The sequence below is a fragment of the Syngnathus floridae genome, chromosome 1, assembly GCF_059516105.1.
Source record: "Syngnathus floridae isolate MCC-2025c chromosome 1, RoL_Sflo_1.0, whole genome shotgun sequence".
Taxonomy (NCBI): Eukaryota; Metazoa; Chordata; class Actinopteri; order Syngnathiformes; family Syngnathidae; genus Syngnathus; species Syngnathus floridae.
Window position 1 is genome coordinate 14,969,720 of NC_142413.1, and position 27,890 is coordinate 14,997,609.

Below are 27,890 nucleotides of genomic sequence, written 5' to 3' on the forward strand. Positions count from 1 at the left end.
TGTAAACGTCTCCAAGACCATTTTCGTGATACCCCCAATGTAAATTGAATATTTTTAGTGATGTTCTTTATTTGTCCACCAAGACTTTAGGGGGCGATATGGAGCTGAATCATACATAGTGACGTAGAGTTGAAAGGTTACGAATTTGACGTCGCCGCATGTGAGTAGCTGATGTTACTCTCCAACTACAACAAACCATAACAAACGGCTCTTGTCGGTGAGTTTCAAGGATTTTTTGGGGAGTCACAAGTGAATCGGCATCAATTTGATTATCGAACGCAGACTCGTTGTCAGTAGTTAGCATCAAAGTTTCATTTTAGGACAGTCGCACTGGCCAGTTGATGCAAACCTAACTGAATAACTTAAATCATGCTGCCTCGTTTGTCTTATTGAAGTTAATTTCCCCATACTATAGGATATTCGCCCATTGACAGAGATTTTATTGTCGTTTTGTGAATAATTACTCTCCTACCATTTGCGCATAGATGCAGTGGCAGGCGAAGAAAATAATTGATTAAAATTAATCGACCCTGCCACAGCTTGGCTTTAGCTACAGGTATTTCTACTCGATCAGCAGGTATGCTGCACATCCTCGAGCTCGTTTACCCGCTTGAGTAAAAACAGCTATGGGCCAAAGCCAAACTGTGGCAGGGTTTACTTTGTGGACCTGAATTTACCACCTCTGGTGCTTATTAAATTGAGGTAATCAAAATGGGATTTAGACTTCAAAAGCTTGTATAAAGTAATTCATTTTGAAATGTATTTAATTTTATTATTTCACAGTTGGGTTGTCATTCAATAGTGTTAAATGAATGCCCAACAGATGCTGTCAATCCAAAGGCATTATTTTCTAACTTTGAATGCATGTCCAATGTGCAGGTGTCGTGTCCTGAGTTGCAATGAGGAACTTGAAGCTACTGAAGAGCCTGAAGAGTTCGGAGCTTAAGGGCCCGGGCTCTCCGCAGTGTTTGGCGGTACGCAGCGACACCGGGACACTACTGATCGCCTCTCAATACTCAATCGCAGAGTTCAACCCTCAAACTGGACAGGTAAAGTGGGGTATATGTACTGTACACGCACATGTGCACACACACTTTGGAAATGTTTGCGCACTGCTCTGAAAGTAGCTACTTGGTGAGATTTCCAGTAAAGTATTGGTTGGAATGGCCACTTCAAAATGAGTACAAGTTACAACTTGCGTGAAGGGGGGGAAAAAAAATCAGATTTTTGGCCATAATTACCCTGCACTCTCTGATTGGCAATGTTTGTTTGTTTGTTTGTTTGTTTGTTTGTTTGTTTGTTTGTTTGTTTGTTTGTTTGTTTGTTTTATGCTTGATGCATGTTTTTTTCCCACCACTTTCTGGTTGTAGGTTGCAAGTGAGGCCTCGCTGACAGCAGACGGCTACCTCCCAGCAGATGGCAGTGGCTGCGTGGTCGGGCTGCAAGACCTGCCAGAGACTGAGTCAGCATGTTTGGCCTTGACTAGCGGGGATGTCGTCGTCTTTGACTTTAACACCAGCCAGGTACGTTGCATTGTACGTGTCCTCTTCAGTGCGCTGTTAAACACACGAGTAACTAGTCTGGTCCTAACAGTTGGAGTGCGTCGGCAGTGTGGACAGCGGGCTGACCTCCATGAGTTGGAGTCCTGATGAAGAACTCGTCATTCTCACGACCGGTCAGCTGTTATATTAATCTAAATCCAGCATTCCCCCGCTCTATTGTGGATTTTGAAGTAATCATTTTTTTGCAGTTTTCATAGTGTACAATGGTGCCATGCTCGTAACCCAAAACATAAAAATCTCATATCATCACTCCACAATCAAAAGAATGAAAATGACAGAAATCCCCAACCCCCCACCCCACACACACACCTATAAAACATTCAAGAAATTAACATATTTTACACATAGATTGTAATTAAACATCTGCTCATTTTGATTAATCAATTGTACGGCTTCTTCTTGTGTGCACAAATTGGCCACCTGAGAGCAGTATAAGTAATACATACAGAAGGGTTCACTGTTGTATTAGAAAAGTGTCAGTGTTTCATATTTGGCGCTTGCAGGTCAGGAAACCATTATCATGATGACCAAAACATTTGAGCCGATTACCGAGTTTGGAATTCACCAGGATGACTTTGGCGAAGGTACGACTTATTTGTGGATTTATGATAAACGTAGTCATAAATACTCTTGACTAACATGGTGTCCTATTTGACAGGGAAGTTCATCACAGTGGGTTGGGGCAAGAAGGAGACGCAGTTTCATGGCTCAGAAGGCAAACAGGCCGCACAGAAGAAGGCTCAGGTTTGTCTATGTGTGGGGGGTGACAGCCTACAAAATATTTTTACTGTCTTACATTACTTAAGCCAACGGTTCTCTTTGGAAACACTCAGAAAACATCAGCACATATCTGGTGTATGTTCTCACTTGTTTTTGTGGAATCTTATGTGGTCACCTGACATTTCTGCCTTAGTCTAGAAATCAATGGTGGCACAGAATCTTAAAGTTTGTGGCGCTCTCTGCTGAGATCATTGGAGCAAGGCAGTGAGCGACACACAGTCAGACCATAACTGTTGAATGCATTTTAAAGATCCCTTATTATATAATTTTCAAGGGAAAAGAATCATCCCATTTATTAATATGGCTATACCATAACATGTGGAAAAGTGAAACAATGTGATGCACTCTACATATTTTATAAAGGACTGTGGTCAATGTGCTTGCAGGACGTGAAGCCGACAGCAGAGTGGGACGACAGATGCCCAAGAGTGACATGGCGAGGGGATGGACAGCTTTTTGCTGTCAGTGCCGTCTGCCCGAGTACAGGAGCCCGGAAGGTCCGGGTGTGGAACAGGGAAGGCGTCCTGCAGGCCACCAGTGAGGCTGTCAATGGCCTGGAGCAGGCGCTGTCTTGGAAGTAAGAAGTTTTCAATAACAGTTCAACCCTAAATCCAAAAGCTGACAATTAGCATCTATGTAGCTTTGTTACAACACTTAAAGCAATGATCATAGAAACTCAAATTAGTGTGCTATTTTTTACCTGTTAAAAAACGCATTACAATTTTGTTTGGTCTTGGGGGAAGCTCCAACAGACTGACGGCTTTTCCATTCATTTCATTGGGGAAAGTTTATTTCAGATATAAATATTTTGAGTATGGTCCAAGAACAAGTTAAACTCTCCTCTCGAGGCACAACTGTAAACAAAATGCCGAGACTTATGCCACAGTCAAAAATGTTCATGGCATGTGTAAATGTATGTCACATGATTAATGCAAAAAAAAAAAATCTGTGTTTCAGACCTTCAGGCAGCTTGTTGGCAAGCACCCAGCGCCATCCCAACAAGCACTGTGTGGTCTTCATGGAGAAGAACGGCCTGCTGCATGGAGACTTCACCCTGCCCTTCAGAAAAGACCAGGCTAAGGCACATCCACGCTTCTATAGCCCGCTGTCGTATGCTTCTGGGGCTAAAGTTTTCCTTTCAGGTGAAGGAGCTTCTGTGGAACAACGACTCCACGGTTCTGGCTGTCTGGTTGGAGGATTTAACACCGGGCGAGGACGGACGCGTGAACACTTGGGGTGAGTTCGGTCCCCTTGTTTGTGTCGCATACACTCTGCATACATGACTGTTGTCCCATCTTCTACATGCAGTGCAACTGTGGACAGTGGCAAACTACCACTGGTACCTGAAACAAAGCCTGGATTTTGGCACAGACCCAAGCCAGGCTCCGGAGTGTGTGTGCTGGGACCCTGAGCAGGCTCTGCGTCTGCACCTGGCCACCCGCGGCTGGAACTGCCTGGTTTATGACTGGGGCTGGACGACGGAGAGAAGCCCGGGGACGGATGTCTCGGACTACGCCAACGTGGCTGTGATTGATGGAGGTCAGGACCAATTGGATGAGAGGAATGTTGTTGATTAATATGATAAAAATTAAATAATAACTCCCCCCCCCCCACACACACACACCCTCTAGATAAGATCCTGGTGACCACCTTCAGGCAGGGCATTGTTCCTCCACCCATGTGTTCCTTTGACCTCCAGCTCAGCTCACCTGTCAATCAGGTTACCTTCCTCTGCCAGCCTCAGAGGACCAATCAGCTAGCGGCACTTACTGCGAATGGAAACATAACCATCTACAACCAAGGTGGGTCTCCACAGTTAGTACTCCACTATTTTACCTAAATGATTAGTTCCAGCATATTCTGTATTAAAGGTAGAAGTCAAGTCAGTAATCTTTACATTTATCTTGTTTTTTACTCCCCCCCGCTAGTCCAAAGACGGCATTCTGCTTAATATTGTGTGCTTCAAATCTGAAGCAGCAAAATCCACTTGTTTTCATCCACAAAAGAAGTGAGATACGTGCTTTAATGACAGGGAATTTGGCACCAAGTTGAATTTGCCACTACTCTCTGTACATCAAGTTTATCATTTGCACCTTTTCATTAAGCAGATTCTGGAGGCGAACCTAACAAACCTGCAAATGAATTTAAGACTGTGATTCGTCCCTTGGTCTTCAAGGAAACTTTCAGGTAACAAAACTACCGTCACAAACATGTAAAAGCAGTCATCCATCTTAAAATGTTGATCTGTTGCTTTTGCAGCCTCGCCACGCATCAGGAGGCCCCGCTATGTCTGCGACATCTGCTGTGGCTTCAGGACAATCTCTTTGTGGCTGTGAGCACAGGTCTGGTGCCCACCACCTCCGCCCTGATACTGCTGTGCCCCAGCCAGGACACGCTTTCCGTCAGGTGCCGAATGAGACGAACCCTGCTGTGACATTGACGACAGACTGAATTATTCTTTTTTTTTCTCCCCTGTTCTTTTTTTTTTTTTTTTATCCACTGAAGATGTCGGCTGGAAGTGGACGGCGTCGTGATCAACATGGTCCAATGTTGTAGCACGCGCTCAGTTGCCCTACAGCTGGAGGATGGGCGCATTAGGAAGTTGCTCTGGGGTCAGTCGAGTCGGCAACACTCGGGCACAATTGGCCATACATGTTCAATGTATACAATTACTCTGTTATCACTCGTTGCCAGTCACTCATCCTAACTGCCTTACACAGTAGAAATACACAGAAACACTAGAAATAAAATGCACAGTTCCATGTTCATGAAACACATGAGCAAACGTACATGTCATGCGATTCATGCTCCTCTCAACACTTATTCCTGGAATCCGCCATTTTGCACAGCATAGGAACAAACAGAATGACAAGTAATAATATACAGGATCATTTAAAAGTAGTCTTTTTGTGCAGATTGTGCCGATCCTTCGGTGGAGGAGTGGCAGGACTCCAGTGGGTGCAGCGTTAACTTCCCCATGCCCTGCACTCAAATGGCTCTCTGCAGCGTGGATGGCCAGGTAAAACCAAACGGAATAGTTCAGACTTCAACTGATTCAGTGGTACATTGACTTACAAGTGCCCTGCGTGTCTATATATGTACTTTATGTCATCGCTTCAACGTCTAGATTTGAAGAGTCTCTATCATCATTTCTCACTTTTGTAATAGTCTGTAGATTTAACATGACTAACACTCACAAGCGTACCACTGCAGGTGATGAGTTGTACTTTAAAGCCAACACTAACTTTCCCAGGAGTGTGTGCTGGGCCTGACAGACAGATCTCACCTGTATGCTGCTGATGTGAAGGTAGGTGGCCATTTTGGCACACTGGCTGATACTGGCATCCCTGCTGAACTTGTCCACTTCCTTCCCCTTAGCTCGCCTCCAACGTGTCCTCCTTTGCCGTGTGTGACGACTTCCTGGTGGTCACCACGCACTCGCACACGTGCCGCTGCCTCAGACTGAGCACACTCGGCCTTAAAGGTACATGACTATCATTTTGTCCCTCTCGAGACACAATAGAAATAATTACCACAGCGAGCAATAGACCGTAATAAGAAAATCCTCTCGTAATGAATAATTATTTAGAAGTGAAGTGATTTGATGTCAATTGATTATATTATCAATTTAAACAATCACTATTTTGATAACTGATTATAGGGTGCTGCTAGTTCAATTTAAAGTTATCCAAATCCTTAGAATGTCATCCTTGTAAGTGCAAATATTCTCAAATTTCTGTAGTCCTGTTTGAAAGCAGACTTGTAATTGTGCTCGAATTAAAATGAAACATTTTAAAACAGTTATCAAGACATGTTGTAGACCAAACTAGTAACTGACTCTTAATTTATGTTCATGCATATTTTTGCACTGTCAATTTGAAATATTGTTTTTGAATATAGGAATGGAAATTGAGACTTTTTTAATTCATTGATTTTTTTTTTTTTTTTTTTTTAAATCCATTATAAAAATAATTGTTAGTTACAACCGTAATGTTAATTTCTATTCATGATAACTGCCACATTGCATAATAGCATTTTTTACGAACACAACTATTCAAAGAAAACAACCAGCGACTTCAATTCCTGCAAAGAAACATACAATATGAGCAGAATCACATGCACATTTTTTGTTGCGTGACAAGAAATACACTTTTTGAAAACTCCCACAGCGCTGCAAGCAGCCTTGGCCCAGGACGGCGGGCAGAACGACGAGACCTTGCGGCGAGTGGAGCGGGGGTCCCGTGTGGTCACAGTGGTGCCACAAGACACACGGGTGGTCTTGCAAGTGAGCTCCAAACACGCTCTGCCTCTCAAGACCGCTCGCAGGGAGATTTTACCGAGTTTGTGTGTGCAGATGCCACGTGGGAATTTGGAGACTGTCCACCATCGGGCTCTGGTGCTAGCGCAGCTCAGGCAGTGGCTGGACGAGTGAGTAGACGAGTGTAGACCTCCGCCACGGCCCAACAGTCCTGTATGTGTGATGTACAGTGGTCATGCAGTCACTGCTGTGTTTTGTTTCCCAGTTTGAGGTTCAAGGAAGCTTTCGAGTGTATGAGGAAGCTGCGCATCAACCTCAACCTCATCTATGACCACAATCCAAAGGTACATGTAAAGCTTGGTTGTTATCATAGAATATTACTCTGAAGTATTATTTGGATAAGTTTAGAGATCATGTCAAAACAAAGGTTAAGTCATTGTGAGAAAGAAGGATTTAGTATCATAAAAATCTACAATTAAAAGATTTAAAAAGAGAGGGGGGTGTCTTCTGACCAATCTGCTCACTACTTTAGGTGTTCTTGGAGAACACGCACACATTCCTGAAGCAGTTGGACTCCATCAGCAACATCAACCTGTTCCTCACAGAGCTCAGGTCAGCCCATCATTGTCATGTGAGGACTGGCCACCATGAGTTCTTTTTCAGCTTTTAACATTGCCCCATTCCTTTCGCCATCAGGGAAGAGGACACCACCATTAGCATGTATCCTCGCCCCGGGGGATGCCCGCAACTACAGCGGCCGCCGCACGCCCCCGGATCTAAGAAGGTGGATGTCGTTTGTGATGCTCTACGCAGAACCATGGAGGACACACATCCCAACAAGTCAGTGAAAGCTTTCAATAGGAATTAATAGAAAAACATTATATAGTTGGAATTCTTTTTATCATGATTATTCAATAAGATTTTAAAATTATGTTTGTAATTCTTAAGTCATCTATCTTGTCCCCCCCTCCACAAACACACATTATCATTTTAATCTATATTCATTATTTTTTCCCCCACATTTTATTATTTTAATCTTTATTCATTTAAAAAAAAATAGAATTATTTTTTAATAAAAAAACAATTCCCGCCGGTTTAGGTTTTGTCTGTCTATACTAACGACACATGTGAAGAAGTCAACTCCTGAGTTGGAGATCGCCCTGCAGAAAGTCCATGAGCTTCGAGGTGAGCAAGATGCTTTGGGACACTCTCATGTCATGCACTGCTTTGGCACAATAAACACTTAACACAGCAGATTGCTTTACAAGCCAAATATTAGAAACAGCTCTGAGTGCAACCGCTGCCATCGCTTTTGCAGTGAACCCTCCTGAAGGAGACGGTGGCGTGAATGCTGAGGAGGCACTGAAGTATCTCCTCTTCCTCGTCAATGTCAACGACTTGTATGAACACTCGCTGGGGACGTACGACTTTGACCTGGTGCTCATGGTGGCCGAGAAATCACAGAAGGTACTAAAAAAAAGTCTGAATGTGAGAGTGACTGTTTGTACCACGCCTCTAAACAAATGATGATCAGCAATAGCCTATACTTGATGAGGTGAATTGAGGTCAAACCCAGATACTGCGTGTGCACAGGATCCCAAAGAGTACCTCCCCTTCCTGAACATGCTGAAAAGCATGGAGGTCAACTACCAGCGCTACACCATTGACAAACACCTGAGACGTTATGGCAAGGCGCTGGTGCACCTCAGGAAGTCTGGTAGGCCTCCATTTTGTCTCTCACAGGAAGCCACTTTTGCACAGAGGTGGTTAGTAACATGTAGACTCGGTTCAGCTGATATTTTACTCTTTATGGAAATTTTGTGATCGGCTTTAATGTTTTAATTCACTGACGGCTGATCATATCGGTGAATGAAGACATAATTAGCTGCAATTTTTCCACATCTTACTCTGACGAGCTGCCACAAAGAAGAAAAAAGGATCAGGCAACGGTCAATACTTTGGAATTACTCCTCAAGCAGATGAAAACTCTGGAAAAACATTTGCAGAAAACTATGGACACTCTGAATGGAATGGAGACTTGATTGATTGGATTAGAAACCAAGATGGAGGAAATTGCATTTCTCAAAACTGAGAATGTCAAGAAAAGCTGAAAATAGCAAAAGTCCTTCCCATTTAGTATAAACAAGTGAATAAGAATGAACTAAATAACTCGTCCTATTTCGATTCTCCCACGGTGCTCTAAAATTATAGAGAAACCGTTTTGTCAAAGGTTACTCATGCTCTCACAGATTTCGCCGAAAACATAAAAGTGGCCTTGGACAAGGGGCTGCATAGTATTGGAATATTTTTAGACCTAAGAAAAGCTTTCAACACCATTGATCATAACATACTATTTGAAAAATGAAATAGATATGGAATACTGGGCAAACCAATACAATGGATAAAAAGCTTTCAAAAAACAGTGAAGTGTTTACTAATACAAAATGCGCATTCTATATTAAACCCAAGGTAATATGCTGTGAAATCTATTGTATTATATCTATAATCAATGCTCTTGTCAAACACTGAAATGTAGCAACAATGTGTCTAACTTACAAATGAGTGGGAGTTGCAGTCTTGAGGGCACACTGGGAGCAGACAGGACCAGATAAGCAGAATTGCTTCAACCCAATTCCCATAAGGTGCAATGAGAGCGTAAAAATTGGATTGTTTATGTACTTGGCGAAATAAACAAATCAAAAACTCAAAATCGACACAATGCTCTTCAAATGTCAGAGACATTGACAACTCAAACAGCAAGGAGGAGTTACGACTCATACGTTCACAATTTAGGTTCTTCATTCAAATACTATCTTTGAAGAAGTTCCACCTTGCATTTTCAGTTTTGAAAGCAGCTCCCACCTCTCAACATGCACAACTAAATCAAATGAAACTCAAAGTCTTAATGTCTTTTGTTTTAGGAGATGAGCATTTCCCAGAAGTTTTACAGCTAGTGAAGGAGCAGAAACTTTACAGCCAAGCTCTGCGTCTTTACTCAGCTGACAGCGCTCACTACAAGGTACTTCACATTCAGCACCTTCCTGCTCAGCTTCCTATCATAATCACGTGCGACTTCTCCCAAGGCACTGAGCCGTGCCTACGCCAAGCACCTACTAGATCAGCAGCAAGCTGAGCAGGCTGGCCTGATGCTTTGGCGATGCGGTGAACTCGACGGAGCCCTGCAGGCCTTCACCACCGGCGCCAGCTGGAGAAACGCCATCTGTGTGGCGCAGCAGATCCCACTGCCCAGCGACCGGCTTGCCTTGCTTGCTCGAGACCTCGCAGGTAACCACGGCGGTACCGTCAATAAAGGAAGCCTTAATAAGCGCGGTGTCTTACATTCTTTTTGGTGCCATTTTCTAAATATTCGTGTGCATGCGAGCAAACACCCAAGAATCCCTAACACTGGACATTGTGGCTTTATGAAGTCAAGTCCATTAAAAATTGCTGACATGAACTTGCAACTTTGAAACATCCAATATGGCTGCCATGTTGCAGCCATGGTAATTTAGCTCAAATTGAGGTCTGTGTATGCAAGTTAATGCAAAAACAATGACACTTTTTAAATTTGCTTTCTCTCAGGTAGGCTGAGCGGACAGCGACGCTACACGGAAGCAGCCGTGCTGCTGGACCAGTATGCCAAAGTAGGTTGTTAACACAAAACCAACCGTTTGTAAATAATGACTATCATTGGTGATTGTGGTTTTGTCCTCATGCAGGACTGTGAGGAGGCCATTTCGATGCTGATCTCCGGTGCGGCCTGGGAGGAGGCACTACGGCTGGTTGGTGCAAAAAATTAATGCTTACAAATCCACGTTGTGATCCAGTAATAGCACTGACAAAATTTTAAATTGCTTCACGCTTGTGTTGCAAGTACAAAATGTGCAGTACATATGTTGATCGTACTTCAGTTTACTTCCATTGTCAGTTAAATTGAGTGTTTCTTTTTATGCTTGAGATTCACATGCATAACAGAGCTGACATCACAGAGACAGACCTGAAACCCGCTCTGAATGAAGGTAGCTTTTAGGAGCCAATTTTTTTCTCTTAAGTGGAACCTTCCACCTTTTAATTTTGTTCCCCCCATGGCAGCGGCATCAGCACAGATTTTCCTGGTGGAGACGCAGCTGGCCGCTTTCTCGCGCCACCGCGCACGTCTGACGCTAGTGCGGCAGCAGAAAGAGGACAAAGCCCGAATGAACATGCTGGGTGAGGATGGGAAACTGTGACGTGATAGGTTGCCATGGTAACATCATCGAAACAAAACATCTTGTCTGTTCGCAGATGAGGATGGTCCCGACTGTGCGGACGCAGAACTTTACTCCGAGGCCAGCACCGTCACGAGCGCGTCCAAGTACTCCCACAGCAACTCACGCGTCTCCTCGTAAGACACGCACACACATTATTATTATCATTATTGTCATTATTACTAAAACATGATGCGCTAAATAAAAAAATAAAAATACACATTCGGAATCAATTAAAAAAAAAAGTAGATATTTGTTGGCCAGAGTAATAATTATAATAATCATAATAACAAAAGCTCTTTTTTTTTAATTGATGAAAGGAAAAATAGCAGGGGGAAGAGGATACTTTAGATAAATATAGAATAGACAAAATCTTTTTGAGTTTTAGCTTTGAACACAGGTGAGTTGAAAGCGTTGAGTGACAAATCTGTCACAACAATGCCAAAATCTAATTTGCACGTATTACGATGAAGCAGTTGGGTGGATGGGTACTTGCAAGCCTTTGCCGTTGAAAGGCTACTGCATGCGATGACAAACCGCTGATGACACGGGATCTTTAAATCAAATATGAACTTCTGACTTTTTAAATTGTCCACCAGATGGCACAAGTTCTCACCACTGAAACATGTAGATTAGGGGTGTACAACTTCATGATAGAGGTGGCCGCATTATTTTATTTTTTTGTCATTGTTACTCTTGGGCCACATCGGATACCATACAAGTTCTATGAAAATGTAATTTAAAAAAAGTAAAAAATATGTACATGTCAGTTTTTTTTTTTATCAAGCCAGTATGCATAGAGCAAAGTATTTTTAATGCTCGAGTGTGTATTTTCAAAATCTGCACCTCGACTCCAAAATTCACTGAGTGTATAAGCTGCTTTCTAGTTCATCTGAAAGACTATCTTCTTGACCTCATTTGCTTTTGTGGAAATGTTGTTTCTGGGTGTAAATATGTTCCCAAGTGACGTTAAATGTTCAAGAGATATGATGTGATGCAGGAGGTCTTCAAAAAACCGCCGCAAGGCTGAGAGGAAGAAGCTGAGTCTGAAGGAAGGAAATCCCCAGGAGGAAAAAGCACTCTTGTACGCCCTGGGAGAGATGGTTGCCAGTGTGGACAAAATGAGAGGTGAATGTGTACACTTGAGCTTTTTGAAAGCACGTTAAACATTGTGGGGATTCATGTTTCTGTGGTTTGATTTTGTCTGCCTGTTCTGCAGAGGAGATTCAGGCGCTGCTCAAGGCTCTCGTGCTCTTCCGCTTCGACAGGCAAGCCGATGAACTCCAAATCGTTTTTCAGCAAGCTCTGCATGCCATGGAGGAGGCCGTCCCGGAAGTATGGCCTCAGGACATGCAGAGCAGCCACACACCGGTAATCAATTTTCAATTCAAAATCTATTCCACATACAAAGTATTTTTTTTAAATTTAAACCACTGTGTGTGGGGGTGTGCGCCTCTGTGTCTCTCTGCACTGTGTCTGTCTGTCTGTCTGTGTGCATGCCAAAAAAAAATGTAATTTCATGCATGTATATTTCCTGTCTGAAGACAAACGTTTAAAGTGGAAACAAATCCGAATGTAGCCCACTTGTCTTCTTGTTGTGTCTCAGCTGACGGGACCCAACTCAACAGCAAACAGTATCATGGCTTCCTTCCAGCAGCAACAGACGCAGCCAACGTCAAAAGGTCTGCAGGATGTGCTCATCTTTTTGTCATATTCACACACAGACAAACCATTCATTCATTAATTCATTCATTCACCCAGTCAATGCATTTGTGCTTTCCTTGCTGTGATGTCTATTCAACTCCCGCCTCCCTGCACTGCCATTGGCTGGCGATCCAAATGCCAGTTGTCAGTAGTTGGGTTTAGAAGCAGGCTTTTTTGCCATTTGTCAGTTAAATGTGCCACTACATGAATCAGATAGTGTGACCACCACCAGACTGACAAAATGTGGGAAATGTAGAATGGTTAATTGTGACAATGTGGAACAGACAACTTTCGACAGGATAGGCCTATACAAGACAAAAGACTCATTTTGAAACATCTTGCCTTTATTGAGGCTATCAAATATGGCAAAAGTGCAAAAGTCCAGGAATTATACAACAAAATATACTTTCAGTGAATCAAATGAAAAGAAACGGAAAAAAAAATAAAAATAACTGATGCTTTGCATGTTTCCTGTCACCAGATATTGAGATCTCTACTCCGCCTACGATGAGAAGTGGAGTCAAGTGGAATTTGGACTTTTGAACGAAACGTATTTTTGTTTGAATGTATTAGATATTAAAGAGAATACATATTATGTAAAAAAATAAATAAATAAAGCACTTCTTCATCCAGACACCACCTTGTGTGTGTGTGCAAACGTTAATGAAGTGGTCATCGTCCTATGGTTTTTGGTGCCGGCTGGCCTAAACAGCTGCAGCTGCGTTTCCTTATCTTGTTTAACCACATTAATCAGGTATAATGTGAATGTTTTCACCATTTGTTTGTGCTTTTTTTGAGTACAAGAAATCATACATTTATCACAAAAATCAGCATGATGCAAGATTCCTCCCTCCTTATCCATGAAGTCAGATACAGCCCATATTCACAAGGACAGGAGGTAGCTGCTGGCTAGATCTTCCATTTGATTAAGACTCAACGGGTTGATTGCCTCAACAAGCTGCTGCACAATTGAATTTTTGGAACAGGACTTTTGAAGGAATTCCTCGCCCATCTGTACTTGTCAGTAATTGTGGCTCATCTCGTGCAAAATCTCTCACGCTGAGGGGATGTGGTGTGAATTAAATTCAGGCCCCCACCTAACTAGTTTGCTGATTGGACAGATGACTTGTTACCCTTGAGCAACTCTTTCTGTGATGTAATTCTGAATGTTCCAGATCTGACCAGTGCAATGTTGTACAATAAGCTGATAGTAGCTGTTTTCACCTTGGGCGATCTCCAGACACCGCTTCGTCTTTCTGTTCCGGATCGATGATCCCTGGAAGGAAGTCAGTAGTTTTGATTTTTCCCATTTTGCTCAGAACTGCGAGATATGCCTACATTATCGCTGCCACCCACCTGCTTAAAGTCCCAAAACATGTTGAAATTCTTCTGCGCAGCTATGTTGCACTCATAGAGGGCCGGGTAGATACCACTGCCAGGGTCCACCAGGCAGCGGTTGTTGTTATACTTGTGGGATTTGATGCCACCCACGTAGAGGTGTCCATTGGTCCGGTAGAAGCAATGCTGTGGCAAAGAGAAGGGTCGCTGTGAATTTATGAATTTGGAAGCTTTCCGCAGTAAAAATAATTTCATTTGGAGGGGGTCAAACAACAAACACATTTAACTAAACTAAACAACAAAAATTGAGAACAACAACAAATGAAGAAACACTTATGGCTGCGGGAAAAACTGATTGGCTGTGCCTCTCATTCAAAAAAGGAGTCGGATCTCCTGAGAATAGGACAATGGCAGCACACCTGAGGCTCCCTATACATGTTGGCGTGACTCTTTCTGACAGTTACACTTTAACAATGTGGAAACGCCAGTTGTTGCAACTTATTAACAGCAAATATTTCAGTTTTGCTTCCTACACATCTAGATGCGTGTCTAATTACAAAATTACAACTCTGTCTCTTCAGATTGGCTTTCCATCTTGGTTGGGCTCGTACCTGCGGGGAAAAGTAGTGGCAAGAGTAGAGGATGGGTGTGCTGCCCGGAACTGGACCCTGGTCGATGCACAGATCCGGCTTTAGCTGGTTTATCAACTGCAAAACACAGCGGGGCAAACAGTGTTGGCTTGATGCTGTTATTGCAAGTAAGAGTCCAAGTGGAGATGGCAGTCCCTCTCCCTCTCTTTCTCTCTCTCTCTCTCTCTCTCTCTCTCTTTTTTCCCCTCCCACCAAATAATATGTGATTCACTTTTAGTTAATTTAATCATGGCCATTTCAATAATTTTGCTCACTTGAAGAGTAGATGGCTAATCACCGTTCTTATTCGCCACAAGCTTAATAAGAATTGGATTGAAGACTGGAGGAACAGATGCCAATTGGTCCATTTCAAGCACTAAACGTTGAGGCAGAGTAAGAGAGTCCACTAATTGGCGGATTGCTTGTGCTCACCGCTCCATAGGCGACAAGGTCTTTGAGAGGGTCCAGCATGGGGTAAATGTTATCCAGGTACCACTTAAAGGGCTTGCACTTGAGCCGCTCCCTCAGCGCCTTGCGTTCAGATACGTCGCCGATGTCCACGCCGTGGTCCTGAGTGGAAAAGGTGCACAAAATGCCCACCGTGCTGGCTTTTTCTGGATTTCACATTTTAATGTTTGGACAATTGGAATTCTTTGACAAAGTGTTACTGTAATTTTCATGTAAAATTTGCGCGATTAAGAATTCTTTTGTGATCTATACTGACCACTAACCCGAAAAGGAAGGTTCCAGGCGATGTTGACGTTGTACTTGTACTCATCCAGCCACACCTCGGCCACCCGTAGGGCGTTTCGCTTCATGGTGATACTGAGGTCATTCAGGTAGGGCTTCTTGGCGCGCTCGATGTGGGCGATCTTGGAGCAGGGGATGACCTCCACGCTGCCGCCGCACAGCCACACCTGCAGGCTCAAACACAGAGCCGAGCCGCCGGATCACGCTGACCAAACGTTCCGCTTTTGTTGAGAACTTGAACTGCACCGGAGTCTTACCCGAATGCCCAGCTCCACGTTCTCACCGCCGTATATTTTCATTCCTCCATCCAGGCTGCCGATCTCGCCAAAGAACTTGCGATCTGCAACAAGTATCCCCATGATGGCTGGGCTCCTTTTGTGTCGGAGAACACGGGCAAAGTCCATCAATACAACTTACACTTTTAAGAAATGGTAGTCGCAATTTAAAATGAGAACTATAGGGAATATTCCAATTATATCCACTATAATTAATGTTGTGTTATACATTTTATTTTAATTCTATTTGGAATTAGTCAGCCTTGGCGGATTTGTAGATTTTTTTCTATTTCAATATTATTTGCACTTATAGTTATTTATTTTGCGTAGAGCAGTTTTTGAAGACTTTGGAGGGTTAAAACGTTATACATAGGCTATTTATTTATTTATTTATTTATTTATTTATTTATTTAATTCTCCAGTGCATTTTAATGGGCTGGCTAAGACATTTTGCCACTGTATTAAAAAAAAACTTTTAAAACTTCTAAATTATAATGGACTTTAGAAATATTCAAAACCGAAACTGAGGAGAGCAGGTGCAAAACGTGCGACTCACTTGGCGGGCAGCGACTCGTCCTTGAGCTCGTACCACTCGGGCCTGAAGTACTCGTACATGCACCACAGGGCCCAGTCAAAGGCATCGGCGGCCGGTCCATAGTGGGTCACGGTCAAGTCGTCGTAATTGACCCGATCGAAGACAGGCGTCAGGATGACCGTGCGGTCCTCCTTGATGCGAGCCAGCAGCGGCTCTGCCCTGAATGCACAAGCGACTGTCAATGGTGGGAGGTAACCAAGGCGTCAATGCAAAAGCTACATATTTATTTATTCTTTTCTTTGTGCTTATATTTCTTACATGTACTATACACAGTGTTGGTTGGGCAAGCAATTTCCTAAATGTAGTGTGTTTTATAGTACTAGTTATTGTGCTTGCATTTGAAAGCAATATTTCTACTACTGTCTGTGTAGAGTAATAAGTTAGTTATTACTTTAAGGTTCCTTTTTCATTAATCAGTGATTGAGTCATAGACGGTCGGATGGATGGGGAATGTGTATAATGAAAAAATCTGACCCGAGTATGTCTTGATTCAATGTTTGTGTTCAAATATTATTTGATGACCCTAGGGGAAAAAAGATGGTGGCAACCCTTGATGAGAAAGGCTAAAAGAATTGAAGCAGTACTTTTACCACAGTTTTTGTTACGCAAGTATTTGTCTTTCTACCTTGTGCCATTATGTTTGCTACCCCAGTGGCAGAGGTAGAGGGGGCCCTCAGGGGCACTGCTCTCCTCTGAAATATGCTTGTACACCCCCAGATGCCAGGCCAGATAAGTGACTTTGGGGTTTTTCGGGAGTCTATTTCCACATTTTGTCCTGTAGAACTTGATTTTTAGCAGCATTTTTCTGGAGAACGCTTTAGGTTTTTAGATTTTTTTTTTTTTTTTTTGAGGATGTCCTGAGATATCCGTGGTCACCTTATGACCCCCACCCCAAGAAAAAAATCCTAGCTTGGCCAGTCTCACCTCTGACCTCCGCAAACATGGAAATGGCAAGAGGTCATTTAAGACACCAACCATTGCACATGGACTTCAATATGGGCGTCCAGGATGGCCACCACATCACCAGTGGCTACCTTCCACCCAGACAGTCTGGCCTGGGTGAGGCCAAGCTGCTCCTTGTGCACGACACGCTTCAGCAGTCCTGGACGCTCCTCGTGGATGACCCCGATGTAGTCTTCCAGCTTCTCCATCAGGTCCTCTGTGGACAAACGGTCAAGGTGAACAACTTATTCTCATTTCTTACTTCCTTGTTTGCGACCTACTCAAATAGTGACAATATTTCCATTCATACAACTCGTATATAGAAAGGTTTTTTTTTCTGGCATCCGTTAAATAAATAGTTCAACTGAGAATACGCCATTTTCTGGTAGTTACTATTAGTATTGCAATCTTAAAGATACTAAAAGAAATGGGGTGAAGGATTCCCTACCTAACTTAACTATTGCTGGTTCAGACCATGTTCCTGAGTGGAATTTAATTGTTATTGTCATAAAGTGAAGCTGTATAATGTTTTTCTCCTTAAAAGCACAATGTATTGTATAGTATATCATCATGCTTATTGTTGAGTTGAGCTGCAGGCCGCACCCCTCTCTGGCTGAGCTGCCTCAGGTTTGGGTGTGTCTACCTGCCTGGAGGCAGCTGATTGAGTGCACCAGGTGGAGATGTTGGGAAAATCAGTGTGGTTTGGAGGCACTCACACACAGGTCATTGAGGAGCAAGCAGTGTGTGTGTAACAAAGGGAAAAGCTGGATGTGAGGAAAAGAGACTGCAGGACAAAGGCTTGTAAAGACTGAAGAAAGAGCCGGTGAGCTTTTGGACATTTGTGTGTTTTGCAGAGAAATGGACCAATAATGTGATGAATAAGTTAAAATGTGTTTGTGCTCAATCATGTGAAAACTTCAAGATAAAATATTATATTCTTAATATTATTCGGGTGAAAATACAGTTAATAATGTGGTGTGTTTAGAAGGTATATGAGCTAGAAGTAAGTGATTTGTGTGTGTATTTACAGGGGTTAAAACTGCCTTGTTTGGGAAAAGTGCTTTAAAAAATCTATTTAGTTTATTTTGGGTACTTTAAATATGGGTATTTTCTACTTACTGAAGTTGGTTTCTAATAGATAAAAAATCAAGTAGTTGATTTTGGGTTATGTTGTTTGTGGGTTTTGAGTTATATTTTGACCACCTATTTCTGGTTGTGTTTAAAGGTTTTTTACCTGTGTGGATTGGACAACTTTGAAAAATAAAAGAAAGAAAGAAAAGAAGTCCGAATCTTGTATATTTGAGTGAATTCCATTCGAATCTTCGAAGCAAGCCACCTTATCAAGTGGGGGAGCTGCAGTTTAACCTCACAAGAGTGAGGTCCACTTGACACTTATATAGTCGCTTGAAAGATGTTCCAGAGAATGCTAAATATTGTGTTTTGTTACTAAGCAACTACCTCCACATAGCAGAAAAGAAAAATTGTGAAATTATGTCTATTATTTGCAAAGGCATTTATGAAGCACTATATAATAATATAGATTACGTTTTACACTTATTCAACTATTTTATTTATAACTTTACCTACCGTAATTTCTGGAACACAAGCCGCACCAGCTATAATTAGAGAAAAATCCTGTTTTGTTCATATATAAGCTGCATCGGACTCCGTAGGGTTCAAAGCTTGTGCAAAATAGTCCGGAAATTAACCCATTGGTTTAACCCCATTGGAAAATGTACATTGAATGATCGTCAAAGAGATATGCAACCTTTGAAATTATGAAATTTGGACTGCCCTCTCTTCATGTACCATTTGTGCTGTGGTCGTCCACCAGTATTATCTCTCTGAGCAGGCTGGCAGGGGTCTTGTCCAAGATGCTGCGGACCGCCCGCTTGATAATAGACAGAGCTTCGTTCAGGTATATCAACACCACGCTCAGGCTGGGGAGATCAGCAGGGTACGTTTTCTGTGTGCATCTTTATAGAGGAAAGAGCACAAAAAAAAAAAACATGTCGTGATAGGTCACGTCATTGCAAATGCTTGTGGAGGTACAGCTCTCTAACTAATTCTTATCCAGAAATCCATCCATCCATTTTCTATACCGCTTGTCCCCACAGGGGTTGCGGGCGTGCTGGAGCCTATCCCAGCCGACAGTTTGTACTTTGGGGGATTTCATTATTTTAGGGACCACGACCCCCACGATAAACACCGAACACTGAATTTGGGCAGGCAGTGCAATGCAATTTTGCTGAGTTTGATCAAAGTGACGGCAGACGGATTCTGAGCTTTATTGTATTTCATCCATTCTTGGCACAACAGTGTCCATTCAACCAATTAAAGAAGTCAATTAACTCTCTGCAGTCTCCACTTGGCCACTTCACAGACCAGCCAATCAAAGTGCACTCCATTTCTTTTCCATTAACACCAAATAGGTTAAAACACACTAGTGTTTGACAACGCGTGAGCAGAAGCTGATTCGTTGGGGTTCGAGAGATGGGATTTGTGCATGTATAAACAAGATCTCCCTTTCAGATGGTAAATGGTCTTTCACTAGTATGGCGCTTTTCCACCTGTTGAATCCCTCAAATCACTTCACCTTGACTTCCTCATCTAACTCCTGATGACGCAGCAGCTGGGGCTTCACTAAAATATATTTGGACAGTCGTAATTGCCAGGGATCAAACCGTCAACAACCACTCTCCTTCCAAACCAAACCGCCTTCATACGTTATCATGTCATGCAGCTGATATGTGCACCGAAAGTATGTGAGCCAGCTCCCTCCCGTGCGACATGTGATCAGTTCATGCTTCTAATATATAAGATGATACATAATGATGGTAAATACAATGATTACATGTCATTGCAGGGTGTGTAGCAGGAACGCCTAGTGACACACCACCACATTCATATACCTTAGCACAAAAATGAAATTCCCATCACTTTCACACAAAGGGCAGACTATTTTCTGCTGTTGACACCAGCACATCCTCAAACATGGTAGACTAGATGTGCTTGCCATCCACATTACTATTACAGCAAGATTATATAATCTGTGTTATATCATGAACTTTGACGTGTGACGTTTCATCATGCAATGAGCCAACTATTTTGCTAGGAAGTAGCCAACATGTTCAGTGGAAATGTGTGTTCAAGCGATCTCGTTGTGTGGGTGCGCTTGCGGCTACCTGGCGTGGCGTGTGTCGGGAATCTCTCTGTTGAGCGGCAGCCTGTCACTAAGGAAGGCGTTGTAACCATACTGGGTGAACAAGGCCTCGGCCTCCTTCTGCTCCTCCTCGCTCAGACCCTCTCCCCACGTCTTGAACAGGGCTGAGTTGGGGAACAGTTTCCTCACCACCTTCTTGTCCTTGAGCTCCGTTTCTGCCTTGTCCTCGGCTTTCGCCATCACCGCCACTGGCTGTGCATTGTTTACAACTTTGACTGTAAAAATGGAAAGTTGTTTCATTGTTTCGTCCATATTCATCAAATCTATCTTAAAGCCCGTGTACTAGTAGTGTTTAAAACCAAGTGTGTGGAAAAGGTAAACCAGAGCTTTATACGATATGCTATTATTGATGAATTATTTAACTATAATTTATGAAATCATGAGATTCGTTATGGGAAGACGCTATCATCTCCATGCAGAAGTGTGCAACTCTGGGAACAGCTACGATTCTGCACAGAACCCTCATGATCCCAGGACCTGATAAGGAAAAAATATTAGATTAAATAGATTACATTTTACATTAGATATATTGAATATATTATATGAGATATTTTATTTTACATTAGAGATTATATTATTACATTCTAGGTTAGATTATGGATTAGATTATAGATTAAGTTAGAAAAATAATTCACAAATTAAGATTACAAATAAAAAATTGTAAATAGGGATCGTTTTAGAGGCGAATGCTAAATCAATTAAACAAATATATCACATCAAAAAATGTTTTGATTGTACTATTATTTTAAACAATAAATTAGGGAACTTACTACATTTTAGCCACCCAAATTTAGGGAGAGAAGTGGCTAAATAAATACAACAAACCTTCAACACAACAACATAAAAATATTTCATGGAATTACTTTTTTATGTTGTACTAATATTTTTATTTAATTTAAATAAGTAATTGAACTACTTATGTAAAATAATACATCGATAAAGTATGAACAATTAACTCCCCAAACGAATGCAACAAATATTGGTGGACTCTTAATTAAAAAGTCTCTGCTGTACATTGCCCATTCTAACAATGGATAGAACAGGTTGTTGCATGATTTTTATGGGGATGAAAATTACCCCTCAAAAAAAGAAAGGACTTACGCAGTCTCTCAATGCCAGCTTCCATCTTTTCCAGCCTCTTGAAAATCCCCTGGTCGTGAACTGAGTCGTTGTAGATGACCCTGTGCAGACGCTCCGAGTGGCTTTTCACATCCCTCCGAATGGAGCCCAGGTACAGCAGGGTGGAGGCCACAAAGGTGACCAGCAGGACACCTCTGAGCCAGCCAGGCCTCATGTCGACTGCACAGGTACGTGCACGCCACTCAGAGTTCAACTGTGTTGTAGCTGAATATCCCGGTAAATAAGAGCGGATTAAGTAGGAGCAGACGCCCCTAGTGGACAATTAACATTACAACATTAATTGAATGTTGCGCCCCTTTGCTTCTCAGTCTTTGCAGGTTTTTAGCAACGATCTTCAATTGAGACAAACATTGGTGTATTCACGTGACATTATTTGGGTATTTTCATGAAAATTTAAATGGCTTTTAATGCTGACTTTTCAGGTAGTTGTTGACACTATCATGTTTGCTTTTGAGCTTGTAGAAGGTGCTTGTACAAACAGGAGCTTGCATCCTTGTGCGCCACAGCTACCATCTGTTTAACAAGACGCAACACACTAGAGTCCAATTGGAACCTATTGAATGAATGAAGGTGGCATTGGGAGTGCTCTGTTGTATTTGGGAGGCAAACTTTCCGTCTGTTCTAAAGACAATAAGAGCTTTGAAAGTCATGTTTGCCCTGAGATTACCATGTGTATCAAGTGGTTTTTGTTTTAATTACTCCCAGAAAGGACTTCATCCTGGATGAAGGTGCTTGCCAATCATGTCCTCCTGTCTTTTGCATACATTATCATGGTTTTGACTTGTCACTTTTTCCACTTTATATTTCTCATTGTTTGTAATTTTTATAGGCACGTGCATTTGGTTTTAATCTTTGTTTGTAGCTAGACACTCAATGACAGCACAGCTGCTTTTAAATGTATTGATTTATTCAATTGTAAAGTAGAAAAAACTGAAAAACCTGAAGTTGAATATATACTTCATTTTTTTATTTTTATGATTAAATAGCATTATAAAATTACAAAATTAAAAAATAAGGAAGTTGCTTGAAAGAATTATGCATGTAATATTTTTTCAACCAAGTCTGTGTTTGGCTATCTTAAATGTAAGGAACAATAAAAATAATGAAACGAAGATATACTTCCACCAACATCTGGAGTTAATGAAGTGGTCATCCTCACATGGTCTTTGCGCGCCTGCCAGCCAGCTGCAGTTTGCGCAGTCGACGCAGGCGCAGGCGGAGACGCATTTTCCTGGTGAGCTGGCCACCTTTATTTAGCTTTTCCATCTTGATCCTCAGCCGAGGCTCCTTGGCCAGGCGGAAGTCGCAGATGGTGGGGAAGTAGTCGTACATGACCTGGCAGGTGCGTGAGGATGGCAGGTAGCCGCTGGCGCTAGCTGTCACACGGTATTCGCCGGGATTCAGCAGGCGCCAGTAGTCTCCGTCGGCAGCTATGCGGGAACAACACAAATGGAAGCTGGTGGAAAGCTGGGCCTTGGCTCAACAAAGCGGTGAAAACAAACTTACATTAATGTAGTCGTAGTGGTAGTCATAAATATATTAATTATAATCGTAACTCTTAATTTTGCTCTTATAATAAACACATAATATAATCATCCATAAAAGACTTCTATTCCATAAATATAAAACAATATAATAATGAGGATGCACTGAAATTTTGAACTACCTGTCCGCAACACGTGTCCCAATACTTTTGTTGTATGAATGTTTACATTGATATTACCTGATCGGATGTGGTGGTCGATGTCTTCTACTTGAATGACGGCGTCTGAGATTCCCGCCTCCGTGTCTTTGTCGCGGATCACGCCTTTGATGCCCCTGTGCACCTGGAACACGTCAACCGTTCGTATTTCTTTTGGGCAAGCGGTCATCAAAATGCATTCGCCAGCAAAAAGCTGCCTGTGCCATGGACATTCTAGACCTTGTGGATTACTTCTCGTCATTCTGTTCATTTCTATTGTTCAACGTATCGGTTAAAAATTCCATGGACTCTTCTTTATTGACTTTTTGACTGTGGGTGAAGTTGCGTACTAGCACCTGCTCCATGTAGACGAGCAGAGACTCTCGGTTGTTCTCCCACTCGATGGGAAGCTCGCTGGCGTGCGGGAACTTGTCACAGGACAATTCCACCGTCACCTCGAAGCAGTTTGTGTGCAGGTAGCTGAAGTCATTCATGCCTTCTCACACACACGCACACACACACACACACACGCACGCACGCACGCACGCACGCACGCACGCACACACACACGCACACACATGAAATGAAATAATCTGTAAAAACGTTACACTGCTAAAAATATGTTCATACTTCCAGGTACGTTGTGCCAGTCAGCACCATTGATGATGTTGTTGTAGCGGACAAAGTCCTTATTGTGGCACGGCCGTCGGTCGGGGTTGGACATCACCTGCAACATTAGAGAGCAAAGAGGCTCTGTTTGTTTGTTAGCAACCATAAGAAAAAGGTGCAATTCATTCAAGCCTGACAAGTCATCTGCAAAACTCGTATGGAGGCATTTGTTTCTTCTTGTTCAGTACCAGAGGAGGGCGCAATTAATTCAGGCCCAGATCGTCAGCTTCTTAAATGGGTTGTTCAGAGAATCAGAGAAAGAAGTAAACAGGAAGCAAGCAAATCAAGTTTGGGGAAGCGTAACAACCAATCACGGCTCATGCAAGCTACACCGTGATTGCTCGTTACCAGAGCCCTGAGCACGAGACGACAAGTGGCAAAATGTGTTTTTAAAGGTACTAATAGTACATAAAAAGGATGAAGTTATCACATTATTTTTATACAAACTATGACCTTTTTACTGCCGACAATGGCTAAAAGTATCCCTTTAAAAACACAGAAATTGGTAGTCGTGTCTTTCATGAGGAGACTCACCGAAAAAGTCATGCCTGGAAGACACAGATAGTCGGCCATTTTGAAGAGTCACCTGATTGGTGCTGGCGTAGGCTGCGGCCAGCCATCGGAAGAAGCTTTCGTCCGGGGTGGGCGTGTGCTCTCGCGGCGCCCAGTCGCGGGTCATGTCAAACGGGTACGTGACCACCAGCTCTCCGCCGTGAAGGTTGGCGCCAAGCACAAATGGGATCTCGTGCATCCAGTTGATCACCGCTCTGGTCTCGGATGCTACCTGCCAGGCAGACGGATATAGAAAGAAGGCAAGATGACGGGGGGGGTGGGGGGGGGGCTACGTACAAAAGCGTCCTCCGAGGTGTACTGCTCTGGAATGGGGAAGTAATGGTTGATGAGTTTGGAGCGGTTCGTCTCCAGCTCCATGGCGGTCCACATGACTGAGTTGAGGTCGGCGAAGTTGTGGTTCATGTCGATGCCTTCGTAGCTGTACCGGCCCAGAGTCCACCCAGACAATTCCGAGCCCTGCGGGGAACCACTCGTTGATATTGGTGGGCAAATGACAGGTGTTAGCATTTCTAAGAATTATCTAACATTGATTAAGATTTGATTAAATAACTTTTTGGGAATTTAACTCTGTATTACTTTACAATCAAAACAAACTTTATCCTTGTAATGTTCAAAAATATATTCAAAAAAATCATAAGATTAAATCTAACTTTATTCTTGCAAAATTACAATGTTTTTTCTTGAAAAAAGTGATTTCAGTCTAGCAAGACTACAATTTATATTGTCAAATAATTCTATAAATTTTCTTCCAAAAACACATTTGTTCTAGTAAGATCACATTTTCTAAAAAAATACACACTAATTTAATCTATTCCGATTTTTTTAAAAAAATAAAAAAAAATATTTTTTGTGAGCTTGAAAAAAAGAAAGAAACAAAAAAAAACCATTCAATGGCGCCACCTGACAGGCCAGAAAGGACAAACCTTTTTGAAGGCCATCTCGTATCCATCGGGGTTCATGGAGGGCAGCAGGTGGATGCGAGTCTCTTGGACCAGGTGGACGACGCGCTGGTTTCCGAGCTTATATTCGCGACACAAGAACTGCATCAGGTTGAGAAGGAGCTCGCGACCCAACACCTCGTTCCCGTGCATCCCTGCCACGTATCGGAACTCCGGTTCTCCTGCACAACACAAAATTCAGTCGAGAAATCCCACTTCATTCTCATCACACATTACACCTTAACAATGATGTTTTTCCCTTGAAATTTTAAGGCTGCGCTGCTGCCATTTTGCATGGAAGAGGCCTAGTGTCATCCACAAACATGCGCGTTAGCGTACGTTTGTCAAATAGTCAAGTATGGAATGCATGCCTTTTCCACGTGGTAGTGTCAAATATTTCTTGAGGAGCAACATTCCAGAATAATTTCCTTGGAGGTTTTTCTAGCCACCCTATGTGTGGAAGTCTTGTTGCACTCAGTTACGGGGGGGGGAAATTAAATGGACGCATACTCCCATGATGCCTTTCGCAGCTAAGGCGGGAAATGGTATGGGATGTCGGCGAAGCTGAAGAGGCCAAGGACAACATTTGTGCAAGTGGAGAGTAAACCAGACAAAGTTTCATTCAGAGGCAACTTGTTTGACCATGCCCAGCAAAATCCACACAGGGAGACTTTGAAAATGAGTTACCTGAAAACAAAGTGGCTCCTGTCCCTCATAACACACCTTCAAATGCATCAGGGGCAACTTCAGATGCAACTTCTATCTTAAAGCAATGCCTCAGAAATCTGACAAATCATGGAAATATAATACATCTATTTCTATTCAAGAAGAAAAATGAGACTTCAATACCGTATAATTATAATGAAAAAAAAAGGAATACTTTAACCTTAAAAGTTTCATGACTAGATAAAAAACAATTCAGCACGATTCTTTTTTAAAGAAAGAAAATCACATTTTTAATAAAGTTTTAATCTCCGGTGCAGGGGAGACTCTAAGGAGAGGAAGGCGGTAATGCCCATAAAATCCAAAATACTCTGGTGATTGTTTTCATATTTTCAGAGGTTAAAGTGTGCATAGGTAGAGATGTAGAGGTTAATTTTGAGAACGAATGGTCATGATTTTTTTACATTAAGCCAGGTTGAGCTGTTTTACATTGAGTTTTAGACTGTCCCATTTTGACAGCTTGTGCTGTGGCAATGAGGTCATCATCTGAAATGATTATTTCTCACTGTTGAGTAGCTATTAATGAATGGTATTTCATTTCTTAAAAGTCTGATGTGATAAATTGATAATACCTTGAACTGTTTTGCTGCATGGCCTCTCTTCACTGGGGGGAGGCTGCTCTTGCTCAAACTCGCTCAACTATCCGTAGACTTAGCATTATCAAGATGTTGAAATACTAGCTGTAATGCTTCCTCTAATGCTTTGTTTTTAACTGACCATGAGGATTTTTTGCAAAATTCAATGCCATCGCTGAAAAGTGATTGCTTTGGAAACCCAGCGCAGGAATAATGACTCAAATATTTTCACGTTTTCTAATACGGTAAAATGGCATTATGGGAATAATATACAAACGGACAAAGGGAAAGTTGAAAGGCCAGGGACATTGCTATTCTATCTAAATAAACGAACAACACACCAACGCTTGGGAACTATCAAACTGATTTAACGGCTCTGGGAGTTCTAGTGTTAACAGACGGCGCCCTCGTGGGGTTGACAGCTGCATTATTACATCAGCAGGACTAAAATGCCGAGAACAGACTTTGGTGCTATCTGTAAATACAAATGCATCGCTGTTCACAACCATCACAAAGCACAGTTACAACGTGAAGAACCTGGTTGGCTGGGCAGGGAAACAGCAGTGATAGCTCAACGTCTCCCCTCTTTGTTGTTTTGACAAATAGACGAAACCACACACATGCAAAGACTGACTAAAAATACCCCCAAACTTTGACAGAGTAAAGCCGCTTCCAAAAAAAGCGATTTTATAAGTCACCACTCAGTCTCTAACACGTAAGCTACTATAAGGCCACAGTTCCTGAAAGGGGGATCCTTCCATCTGTGGTCCCTTCTCAAGGTTTCTCATTTTCCCCTGGCAGGGGTTTTTTGAGTTTTTCCTTGCCCTTTTGGGAGCTTATGATCAGGGGATGCTTTGAGAATAATTGTCAATTTTTGGCTATGTGAAGCCCTTTGAGACTGTTTGTGATTTAGGGCTCTACAAATAAACTTGACTTGACTTGACTTGACTTGACAGTAGTCTAAACACATTACTGCATATGTGGAATACAAACTAAGCAGCAAAATCTATCCATTTTGTTTGCTCGCAAGAAGGCGCCCATTTTGCCACTTGCTGGCATCGGAAAATGACATCACGGTTACTCAGGGCTCAAGAAACAACCAATCATGGCTCAATTTCTTTTTGGTTTGGCCACGTGACCTTCACAAGTTAAGCAGTGATTGTCCGATACCTGAGCCGTGGTCAACTTTGATGTCATTTTCAGTTGATAGCAAGTAGCATAACGGCCGCCCCTGAGCTGGATTAAAAAGGGCCAATTTTGCTGCTCAATTTATATTCCAGAGATGCTG

The 27,890-nt window shown here is 42.4% G+C and overlaps 3 protein-coding genes and 1 long non-coding RNA gene across 6 annotated transcripts in view; 2 read left to right on the top strand and 2 right to left on the bottom strand.

Annotated features, from left to right (window-relative positions):
* The first annotated feature begins 99 nt into the window (after positions 1-99).
* On the top strand, positions 100-13,185 carry elp1 (elongator acetyltransferase complex subunit 1). Of its 2 annotated transcripts, none has more exons than XM_088375113.1 (36): positions 100-217; positions 880-1,049; positions 1,371-1,523; positions 1,594-1,675; positions 2,066-2,146; positions 2,221-2,306; positions 2,729-2,919; positions 3,300-3,423; positions 3,485-3,578; positions 3,651-3,881; positions 3,974-4,144; positions 4,448-4,529; positions 4,602-4,748; positions 4,848-4,954; positions 5,258-5,361; positions 5,596-5,649; positions 5,721-5,826; positions 6,512-6,627; positions 6,697-6,770; positions 6,866-6,944; positions 7,133-7,212; positions 7,297-7,440; positions 7,700-7,785; positions 7,919-8,067; positions 8,194-8,317; positions 9,522-9,619; positions 9,684-9,885; positions 10,183-10,244; positions 10,320-10,382; positions 10,559-10,619; positions 10,693-10,809; positions 10,885-10,984; positions 11,848-11,975; positions 12,067-12,218; positions 12,454-12,529; positions 13,033-13,185. In XM_088375113.1, the coding sequence occupies exons 2-36, from the start codon at positions 900-902 to the stop codon at positions 13,092-13,094; spliced, it is 3,936 nt and encodes a 1,311-aa protein (XP_088231239.1). In that variant the 5' UTR covers positions 100-217; positions 880-899; the 3' UTR covers positions 13,095-13,185. The 2 variants fall into 2 exon arrangements, with proteins under 2 accessions (XP_088231239.1, XP_088231249.1); XM_088375123.1 differs by having other exon boundaries at positions 4,451-4,529.
* LOC148404264 (putative polypeptide N-acetylgalactosaminyltransferase 8) lies at positions 12,875-21,733 on the bottom strand. Its single transcript, XM_088375212.1, has 11 exons — positions 21,405-21,733; positions 20,266-20,518; positions 18,890-19,056; positions 17,114-17,297; positions 16,100-16,297; positions 15,526-15,640; positions 15,250-15,435; positions 14,951-15,088; positions 14,501-14,596; positions 13,908-14,075; positions 12,875-13,827 (listed from the first exon to the last, which is right to left on the bottom strand). The coding sequence occupies exons 1-11, from the start codon at positions 21,595-21,597 to the stop codon at positions 13,681-13,683; spliced, it is 1,845 nt and encodes a 614-aa protein (XP_088231338.1). The 5' UTR covers positions 21,598-21,733; the 3' UTR covers positions 12,875-13,680.
* The window catches only part of LOC148404265 (uncharacterized), an 11,566-nt gene continuing 1,354 nt past the window's right edge, over positions 17,679-27,890 (top strand). The window contains exons 1-2 of the long non-coding RNA XR_015858477.1: positions 17,679-17,903; positions 21,439-21,610. This is a non-coding gene — a long non-coding RNA (uncharacterized LOC148404265). The remainder of the gene's footprint in view (positions 17,904-21,438; positions 21,611-27,890) is intronic.
* The window catches only part of LOC148404266 (putative carboxypeptidase X1), a 10,468-nt gene continuing 4,966 nt past the window's right edge, over positions 22,389-27,890 (bottom strand). For both annotated transcript variants that reach the window (XM_088375135.1, XM_088375144.1), the window contains 7 exons: positions 25,290-25,486; positions 24,643-24,822; positions 24,380-24,577; positions 23,755-23,851; positions 23,481-23,620; positions 23,167-23,269; positions 22,389-22,873 (listed from right to left, as the gene is read on the bottom strand). In XM_088375135.1, the coding sequence (XP_088231261.1) occupies positions 22,599-22,873; positions 23,167-23,269; positions 23,481-23,620; positions 23,755-23,851; positions 24,380-24,577; positions 24,643-24,822; positions 25,290-25,486 (1,190 nt within the window). In that variant the 3' untranslated portion in view covers positions 22,389-22,598. The remainder of the gene's footprint in view (positions 22,874-23,166; positions 23,270-23,480; positions 23,621-23,754; positions 23,852-24,379; positions 24,578-24,642; positions 24,823-25,289; positions 25,487-27,890) is intronic.

Bases quoted from the DNA above. Each gene is read 5' to 3' on its own strand.
- elp1 (XM_088375113.1), top strand. From the start codon at position 900: ATGAGGAACTTGAAGCTACTGAAGAGCCTGAAGAGTTCGGAGCTTAAG. The intron at 1,676-2,065 runs GTCAGCTGTTAT...TGGCGCTTGCAG, and splicing joins ACTCGTCATTCTCACGACCG to GTCAGGAAACCATTATCATG. The intron at 2,147-2,220 runs GTACGACTTATT...CCTATTTGACAG, and splicing joins CCAGGATGACTTTGGCGAAG to GGAAGTTCATCACAGTGGGT.
- LOC148404264 (XM_088375212.1), bottom strand. From the start codon at position 21,597: ATGAGGCCTGGCTGGCTCAGAGGTGTCCTGCTGGTCACCTTTGTGGCC. The intron at 19,057-20,265 runs GTAGCCGCAAGC...TCCTCTATAAAG, and splicing joins CCCGACACACGCCACGCCAG to ATGCACACAGAAAACGTACC. The intron at 15,641-16,099 runs GTGAGTCGCACG...CCGACACAAAAG, and splicing joins GACGAGTCGCTGCCCGCCAA to GAGCCCAGCCATCATGGGGA.